The 9,527-nt window shown below is 42.0% G+C and overlaps 1 protein-coding gene across 1 annotated transcript in view; it reads left to right on the forward strand.

The window, feature by feature from the left end:
• Nucleotides 1-9,143, forward strand: part of LOC139744662 (spectrin beta chain-like) — a 74,214-nt gene extending 65,071 nt beyond the window's left edge. The window contains exons 65-73 of the mRNA XM_071655087.1: nt 343-560; nt 1,128-1,317; nt 2,209-2,385; nt 3,834-3,938; nt 4,705-4,896; nt 5,464-6,097; nt 6,447-6,533; nt 6,974-7,020; nt 8,790-9,143. Coding sequence (XP_071511188.1) covers nt 343-560; nt 1,128-1,317; nt 2,209-2,385; nt 3,834-3,938; nt 4,705-4,896; nt 5,464-6,097; nt 6,447-6,533; nt 6,974-7,020; nt 8,790-9,143 — 2,004 coding nt within the window. The remainder of the gene's footprint in view (nt 1-342; nt 561-1,127; nt 1,318-2,208; nt 2,386-3,833; nt 3,939-4,704; nt 4,897-5,463; nt 6,098-6,446; nt 6,534-6,973; nt 7,021-8,789) is intronic.
• Nucleotides 9,144-9,527: the final 384 nt, after the last annotated feature.

Raw genomic sequence — 9,527 nt, forward strand, 5'->3', positions numbered from 1 at the left:
CGTTTCGATTATGGCTCATTACTTTTGATCCCTTTGTTCGTTTGTGACCAAACTTGGATGGTAAATGTCCCTTAGGGTGTTGAAGGTCACCACAAGGTCAAAGGTCATAAGCAGGTCAATTAACTTCTGGGAGTTATAAAAATATTAATTCCTTGTACGCGAATGGGCGAGACACAATTTGGCGATTGCCTTGTACTCTGGAGCTGTGCCCCGCAGAAAATAGTGCTATTCCAGTTACCTCAGAATCTATGATTTCATCTGGAACCTCTCAGTGCATCGTATATTTAATCATAAATGTTTTTTGTTTTTGTTTTTTCTCCCACTCACTTTCTCTCTTTGTAGAGAGATCTGGCTGCTGTGGAAGAGAAGGTAAACTCCATGTCGACCATGGCGGCTGAGTTGGTGGAGCGGTACCCAGACGCCTACCAGCACATCAGCAATGAGAACAACTCCATGGTGACTGCCTGGAACGTGCTGCTGGAGCAGGCGGCTGTCAGGAAGGAGAGACTGAGCCAGGCTGAGCAGCTGCAGCTCTACTTTGACGAGTTCAGGGAGCTCAGGTAGGGATCGTCGGTTATTGGTGCAAACTCTTCTTACCCAGCCAAGTGCAAAAAATTAGTCGCGCGAAAATATCCACTTTTACAGTAAGTGGTCATGTTGCACTTTTTTAACATTAAGTCACATAATATGATGATTTGACTATTAGATGCAACATTGACCGAAACTGTTATATTGCAAGCAGTGACGTCACATCAATGAATATAATACCAGAAATTGACATGGCTGCCAACAGGGCTAGAATGAAATAATGTATATTCATGCAGGCCATGTAATATAACAAATCTTGCCTTGTGTATCGTTGTAGTATATCATTTGACAGTCCCTTGGGAGTTACATTTCCTCTCAACACAATATATTCCCTCGGCACTGCACACTTCAGGAAAATATAATCAATCTCTGGGAGAAAACATAACTCCATGGGGATTTGAAGTGTTATATTACACCTCTAAAAAAGCAACCCTGATCGCGGCGATATGAAGTGATATATCACACCTCTAAAAAGGCAACCCTGATAAAATGTCGCTATAAATCTCTGCCCTGCCCCCCCCCCCCCTTCACCCATTTAGCACATGGATCAACGAGATGAACGCTCTGCTGTCGACGGAGGAGAAGCCTCATGATGTGACCAGCGCGGAGGCCCTGGTGAACAAGAACTCAGAGCACCAGCTAGAGATTTCCCTCCACGCCATTACTGTGAGCAACTTCATTGATGCAGGCAAGAAGCTGATCGAGGAGGATCACTTTTTGGCGAGCGAGGTGAGAGGGCCTTCATGAACCTTTGCCTGCAAAATATTGTTGAGCATGTTCAAAGGATGTAGTAATGTCATAGAAACTCAACCAATTTTCCTTAAAATTTCATGGATGATGTTCAGTAACAGTCACATGGCATGCATACTTGTGTTGTTATCAAAGTCCTGTGTTGTTGTTATGAGAAAAACAAGGATCTTCGATGACCATCCTTTTCTCTTTTCAAACTAAATTGATATCACTGTCACAGTTAGAAAAATATATCATCTAATTTTGCATTCAAATTTGACAACCTGGGTCATCAAAGACATTTTGTTGGTATACATTGTATGAATATTATCATGTAAGTACTGGTAATAACCTTAAATGCCTGTGCAGTCACTTACTAGTTTGGATCTTTCAAAGTGGCCAAAGTATTTAAACAGCCCAAGGAGTTTGGATAGTATTCTAAATCTTGAATATGCATATATGGATTAGAATTCTGTCTTAAAGCTGGGATAACAGTGAAAGTGCCAAGAAGGTGACACATGAAAATACAAGAAAAACCTAGATGCCTGAATACTGTAGTTCATTCAAAGCAAAATTGATTTCAGCAAAAAATCAAAGATGTGTGAACTGATGAACATACACACAGAAACACACAAACACACTCAAAGCAATCCTAACATGCGAACTTATGTTTTCTGCCACACTGTATTACTAAACTGAGCAGGCAATTATTGCTATGCCATGGACTCCCCAGAACATTGTAGTCCTGATTATTTATGACGAGATTCTCTCACTCTCACTGTCTGTTGATCTGTCTGTGTGTCTGTCTCTGTCTGTCTGTCTGTCTGTCTGTCTGTCTGTTTGTCTGCCTGTCTGTCTGTCTGTCTGTCTCTGCCTCGCTCCGTCTCTCAGGTCCAGACCAAAGTGGACCAGCTGGACCAGGCCTGGAACGACCTGCTGAGCCGATCGGAGGAGAAGCAGACCAGCCTGGAGGCCAAGCTGGATGCTCTCCTCCTCCAGCGAGACCTGGATGCTGCCGAGTCGTGGCTTAGCAACCGGGATGCCATCCTGAAGGACCAGTCCTTCTTGGTGAGATGCTGTGGCAAAAGGTTGCATAATGCCAGTAACAAACCCACATGTATTTAAAATGATAAACAAAACAACAACAACAAAAACAACAACAACAACAAACCAAACAAAACCCCAAACAACACAAATGTTTCTCTGAATATGAGCATTTAGATTCATATGTGCATGATGATATTAACCCAAGAGTGCCATGTGGTATGTTAACCCATTGAAGACCAATCCTGAGTATACTCTGGCAGGTGTGTATGGAAATGCATGTTAAAGCAAAATCAGCTAACGTTTACCCTTTGGTATGTGGAGGTGCATACATGTACACATTCCAGTAGTTTAAGACCAAGCCAGCTCTAAAATTCCCCTTCAGAGAAGTCCCCCTCCTCTTCCTGTGTATACCTACAAGTGTACCGGTCATCCACTGCAGGATGTCAACACATGGATTTCACGCTTGAGTACACCCATTCAGATCCCTCAGATTGCAATGGACAGAAGCCTTTATAGTCTCTGTAGAGTATTGTAGCCCAAGTGTTTGCTAAGCTCTGTCATTACCATAACAAGGATGACCTGTAACAAAGAATGGAATGTGTCTGGTTGAACCAAAATTGAGGTCACTTAGCCAACACCTAGAGCGAGTGAGTTTTTAGGATTTCATGACATCTACACTTTCAGTGAATTCCTCTACCCTGTTTTAGTTTATTGCATGTCATGTTTGTAAAGGCATTGGTTTATTTCTGCTGTGATATTGTCGTCATTTGCAGGGATGCTTACTTTTTTTTGTGTTGGAGGTAAACTATTCACTAAGTTACAAAGACTTGAACAGTAACAAAAGAGTCAGCCAAATCCTTAACGTGTCAAACTATTCAAATGCCACCAACAGTGCTCACAATTGGTACTGCAATTTCCCTTCATTGTATTCGTGTGAAAGAGAGAAACAAAAATAGCTTTATCACAAAAAGTGCTAACATGAAAGTTGTCAAAGTGATCCTGTGCAAGACGTTAAGGTTCATTATGTAGTCAAGACCCTGAACTGATGGTGGATTAGTGCAGTGGCATTACAAAGGAAAGATGTCACACCTTCATGAATAGCACACCCATCAGGGAGACAGAAATAACATTGGAAAGTCAGCCCATTGTTATCCAAGCCATTGCTAATCCATCTATAAGTCTCACTCTTGAAGGGGGGGGGGGGGGGGGGGGAGGGGAGGAGGACAAAACGAGGAAAATTCTTCTCTCATTTGTTCAAGTGAAACAATTTTCACAATACCAATGAGGTAAGAGAGAGAGAGAGAGCAAGCCAGAGAACCTCCTGGTAGGCAGCTGTGTGCTAGCTATGCAGGAGCTAAAATGTGTTGTGGATAGGTTCTTTCCCCCCTCTCCGTGCTGTGGGACAAATCTGTGCCAAGATGGATGAGGCTGTCATCCTGATGAGTTCTCTCCTCCGTTTGCTCTCCCAGGACGACTCCTGCGACATCGAGGAGCTCCTGAAGAAGCAGGAGGACTTTGAGAAGATGATTGAGGCCCAGGAGGAGAGGTTTGCCGCCCTCACGAGGCTCACGAAGGTCAGTGCGCAAACCCAGACTGTTACCTCAACCAAACCATACAGATATACATTGTATTTGTTACGCCCAGTCATATTTTGCTCTGCGGCTGTTAACTTGTGTTAATGAAGCTCCTCAGTGATAGAATTCAGGTAATCTCTGTTATCACAGTGATACCCAATGCTTCTCACTTGTTCTGTTTTATAAATGACTAAGATTCTACATTTTACAGGCACATCAAAAGGTATTGTAACACTTGCCATTTGAATGCTGTAGTTTGCAAACGATTCCAATTCATTAGGCATATTGTTAATATTTTCTAACCTGTTATTAAAGAAAAAAAAATATATATATATGTCTCAGATTCACAGCAGGAAGATTTGTGTTCATTCCACTGTAAGGCCTAATGAGATGTGGAATTGGTTGCTTAGTGATTTTAGTGTTCATTGTAAAAGAAATCTGAATAGTTTGTTCAGTGCATTGTATGAGGGTATTTTAGTTCAGCAACTCTGTCTCATTTAAAAAAAAAAAAAAGTTTCATGTATGAAAACGGGGTATATTACTGCCATACTCCATAATGTATTTTCATATGCTATAAAGTGACAGTATTATTCACAATAACTTTATTATGTCACTTGAGTCATACCAGTCTCTTTGTATCATTTGTCTCCTGAGGGGTCATTACAAAGTGCTCTCAAGGATAACTCTGTAATGGGCCACAGCATTGTAGCCCCATGTGTATCTTTACTTGTTTGTTTCCCTCCCTACCTTCCCCCTTTCATCTCAGTGCGAGACCCTGTCCAATGCCAACCACACCACCCTGGACGATGTTCTGCGGGAGTTTGACAAGGTGGAGCAGATGGGGGCGCCAGGCGGTGGGCGGGGCCTCCTCGCCAGTCAGTTCACCATTGAGGAGGAAGATGAGGAGGATGCTGAGGTGATGGAGGAGAGGCGTCACATGATGGAAGTCCAGAAAGAGGTCAGATGGGTTTCCCTTTAAGAAACAGTAATATTAGACAGGTTTCCTCTTATGAGAGCAAAATACAATGACTTCGTTATGTTTGACCTTGAATTTATGTAGTGTATAAGCATAAGTTGCAGCTTTCTTTCATTCTGATTACTGGCATCCCTGCAAAAAATATTAGTTGCCTCCTGATATGTGTCCACAAAACAGTGCAGTTTACCTGTATCAGTCTGTCTTCAATATTGATCTTCCTCATTACAGGGATAAAGTGTCGACAACAAGAATACCATTTTTCTGGCAGAAGCCTGAATTCAGCCCATTTCGTACACAAATCTGCTTCTTGTAAACAATTTTCAGGTCCCTTCTTTCATTCTTACTGGCATCCTTGAAAAAAGAGGTACTACCACATAGTTTTCTTCAGATACCCATCTGTGCACGGAATAGTGGAGTTTACCTCTGTCAAATTGTGAAGTCATGTCTGCCCTCAGCACAGTATATTTTCCTTTTGGGGGGCAAGTAGTTACAGCCTTTTGTGCTCTGTTGGAAGAGGGTTAATACCCTTTCTTAAATTCCTCATTTCAGATGCTGCAGAATCCAGACCTCGGTGACATGCTGGAGGAGATGTCTTCCCCAGCATCAGTTAGTGTGGATACAGACAGAGGAGGAAGCGTGGAAGGTGAAGAGAATCAAGAAGTTGATGAGGATGTACTGTCTGCTGCTCAAGCAGCTCTTAGCAAAGCCACACCAACAACTACAACCACACACAGGACTCCAAACATGTCTCCAATATCAATGAATGGGACCAAGACCTCTGCATCCATTTCTGTTGATGAGCGGCGACAGATTTCATCTCCCTCGGTGAACAGAACTTCTCTGCCCTCCCGAAGTGATCACAAACCAGTGGGCGGAGCCAGCGATGAATCGTCAGGAAGACACCCAGCGAGCGTGCACGCCGCACTGAGAAATGGAAGTCGAGGTGATGAGGACGAGGTCGCGCCCAAACTGCCTGGGACCACTCCCACCATCCCAAGCATCAGCGTCACCATGTTTGAGGAGGAGGAGGAAGAAGAGGGGAAAGAAGACAACTCACTGCAAACCGTTGCCATGGCAATGGATGATGACAGCCAGGATTGGAAGATGGCACAGAGTGACAAGGTTGCCGAGCAGAGGACAGCTGAGAAGGAACGTGAGAAGAAGGAGGAGGAGGAAGAAGAAGGTGAGATTATTGACAAATATCCACCCTTAAATAGAAACTGTTGTAGTTTGCTTATTTTCATCTGTATTTGGAAGATGAACAATTCGTCTGGCCTCAATAACTGTAGAAAATTACAGCCATTTAATTATTTGATTATTCTCAAAGAGTGTCATCGGAATTATGCAGATGGCCAAAATATAAGTTGCATACAAAAAGTATACTTGCCCTTACAGTTCACAGAAATGCTTTTCTGAATATCTGAATTACAATTGTAACATTCAATGAAGTAGAGATACATCTAAGTGTTGAAGTTAAAATATCAGATGTAGGCACTGAAGAGTTGTTTTTTTTTTTTCACTTTTGCACACAGATGAACTCCTTGACGACTGTCCACTTGATGATGACTACCCACTCGACGATGATGATCTGGCTTTCCAGGATGGTGACGATAGCTTTGGTGATGATGAGGAGGAAGAGGATGTGGATTTTGATGATGATGATATTGATTTGCCAGGTAGTGGAATCAATCTTTTGCTTCAAGAAAAAAGAAAACCAGTTCAAGAGAGAAATACCAAATATTTGTCATCTTTCTTGCATGGGGTAAAAAAAGTAAATCTTCATAAGACAAACTACTGTCAGTGTTATATTGGCAAGTAAGTTAAAATAATAATAGTGATGTCCCATTATCATAATGCAAGTCAAGTCATAGTGTATCATGTTTTTGATGAGCTGTCAGCAGAAAATGTAAATGGATATAGCAACATCCACAACTCTGTATAGTCCTGCCCTTGATATCTTTCTGTTCTTTGTGCTACGTAACAAAAACTGAAGAGTGCTTGTTTTGGAGACAATTTTTCCATGACTATACCTGTTTTTCTTCCTCTTCTTCTGTTTTAGATTTGCCTGTTTCAGCACCGCCACCAAACTTGAGCAGGGACAAGGAGGTAAATCTATATGTTTTGACACAAAATCAAAGATAGTTTTTTTTTCCTTCTTTTTCTAAACAGCTTATTGATGTGCCTCAGGTATAAATTCAGCATTCTGACACACTGCTGCATCATATTAATATATGCACCGCATCATCTTAGCTTATTCTCCATGTTCATTCATGCTGTCATGCAATCTGCCATTTCTTTTTATCCATCCAGACAAGACTTTCAAATGCTCCAAATGTTTGCGGGATGTTTTGTGAAAGAGTGGAGCTGGGGGGGGGGGGGGGCAGGAAACCCATCTGCCTTTAATCAATGAATGGGGAAGTTATTTCATCTGCTAAAGTGGATATATTTTTGTCGGCATTGGTTTGTTTGTTTGTTTGTCTGTCTATTTGCAAAATAACTCAAAAAGTTGTAAATGGATTTGGATGAAACTTCAAGGGAAGTTGATTATGACCCAAGGAATGGATGATTAAATTTTGATAGTGCTCTGGACCCCTGTCTGGGTCCAATATTAACTATATTTGGATTTTTTTAAATGATTATCATTGGCAAATAGGGCTGACAAATGAGGGTGTTCAAGGTGCGCTTACTTAATAGGTGTGTATACGCGCACTGAGCACACACTTTAGGCACACCTCAAGAACCTGAGGTACTACCGGTAGGTCATTCCCAGTGCCCTTGATGGGTAACACAAATGCTGTCAAACTGTCAAATGACTTTACTTTAAGGTATACTCTCCCAATGGCTAGTACAGTAGAAGGCAAAGCTTCTTTATCATTGAGAAACAGGGCAATTTTCAGCATGTGTGCATGGTTGAAAATGAGCTGCCTGTATGTTCTCTCTGAGTGCTTTTCTAGTTACCATGTGTAATCTTGATTTTATAAACATGAGAAATAATTTTTGTGTGTATGGAAATGTGTGGTAGCCTCATGCATGCTTTACGGTTGCTCATGTCTATCCATACATCCTACATTGACATCCTTGCTTTTTCATCACAATGGATATTTAAGAATATTACATTTATCCATGATTAAAGATCTGGAAGGCCTACCAGGAACTTATCCCCCCAAAATACCCCCCCCCCCAAAAAAAAAAAAAGAAAAAAGAAAAAAAAAAAGGGTTTCATGTGCATAAAATCAACAAGATTGAAACTCAATATTTCATTTGTGAAAATATATTTGTTGGATATCTGGCTGACATTAGTGAAGACATGACCACTTGCATTTCAGTTTGTAATGAAACAGCACCAGAAAATAATGGCCAAATTTAAGTGACATCTCCATACATCTCATTTGTTTTGCTCACATCTACAAGTGTATTTTTGTACAGAGAGGCCTAAAATGTTGATTCTCACTGATATTGTCTTTAAAAAATTGGACTTCCTTTATAATCCCATGTAGAGGATATGTGAGAAAGAATACAATGTCCTCTCCTTTGTCTCGACTCAAATTGAAAAGAAAATGTTTTCGGGGGGGGGGGGGGGGGGGGGGGTGAAAATGCAGTTTACCATAACTTGTCCCTGCCCTCACATTTAATCTAATCTGAATTGCAATGTAAAATATTGGCCTACCAATCATTGTGATAAAACTGATAAAACCACCTGTAAACCATGCTTTTTCATGTTTCTTTGTTAAATGTGATCACACAAGTGCAGCCCCTTTCATTGCTTATGGCAGAGTCATAGTCTCCTAGCAAGCATTTCATATTTTCACAATGCTGATTGCTTAATCATGATTCCTTCACTACATTGCTTGCCATTGCTGCTCCACATCGAACAGGCTTCATCATCCGCTCACACCGCATCATCACCATCATCAGCATCAGCATCACCAGCATCATCAGGAAGAGCCTTGGGGTCTCAGTTCTCCGCCCCTTCCGTTTCCCCACACAGGGCAAGTCCAGTGGCGTCTGGTGGCGGCAGCATCAACGGTAGCCCCTCGGCCGCGTCCGGTCCCACCAACGTCCCCACGGCTCCCCCTCGCAGGCCACAGGTAATGAAGGTCACGGCCGCCCCTCCACCGCCAATCCACGTCGTTGGCCTCAGTAAGGGACGACCGCCAGCTGTGGGCAAGGAGAGCGGAGCAAAGGAGAAGAAGATATCTTTTGGAAGCATCTTTAAAAAGAAGAAGTGAGGGAGAAAAGAAGTGAGAGGATCGGTTCCTTCTTTTTACTTTTCAGTGACGGTTCAAGTATCACCTTGGGCAAAAAGTGCCGATGAAGAATCAAGTTGTGTGTTCGAAAATTGGTCTGCCATATTGCCTATACATACTGGGTGAAATGTAATGTGTATACACACAGAGTGCTTTATGAGTGCAAATGTCAATGCTGTATGTAGTCTCGCCAAACTATTACTGTGCACTGACACTGGACTGTTTCTATGGCTGATGATTTTCATTGTTTTCTATGCTGCAAATGTGTCATGTAGTATCTCCTGTTGATTTGAAATAGTGAATGAGGGAGGGATACACTGTAGGTCAAGGTGTAGTGTTTGACTTTGTAGAAACAAAATGCCTGAA

The sequence above is a fragment of the Diadema antillarum genome, unplaced genomic scaffold (genome assembly GCF_040938485.1).
Source record: "Diadema antillarum isolate AM-2024a unplaced genomic scaffold, OU_Dant_1.0 seq00001200_RagTag, whole genome shotgun sequence".
Classification (NCBI taxonomy): Eukaryota; Metazoa; Echinodermata; class Echinoidea; order Diadematoida; family Diadematidae; genus Diadema; species Diadema antillarum.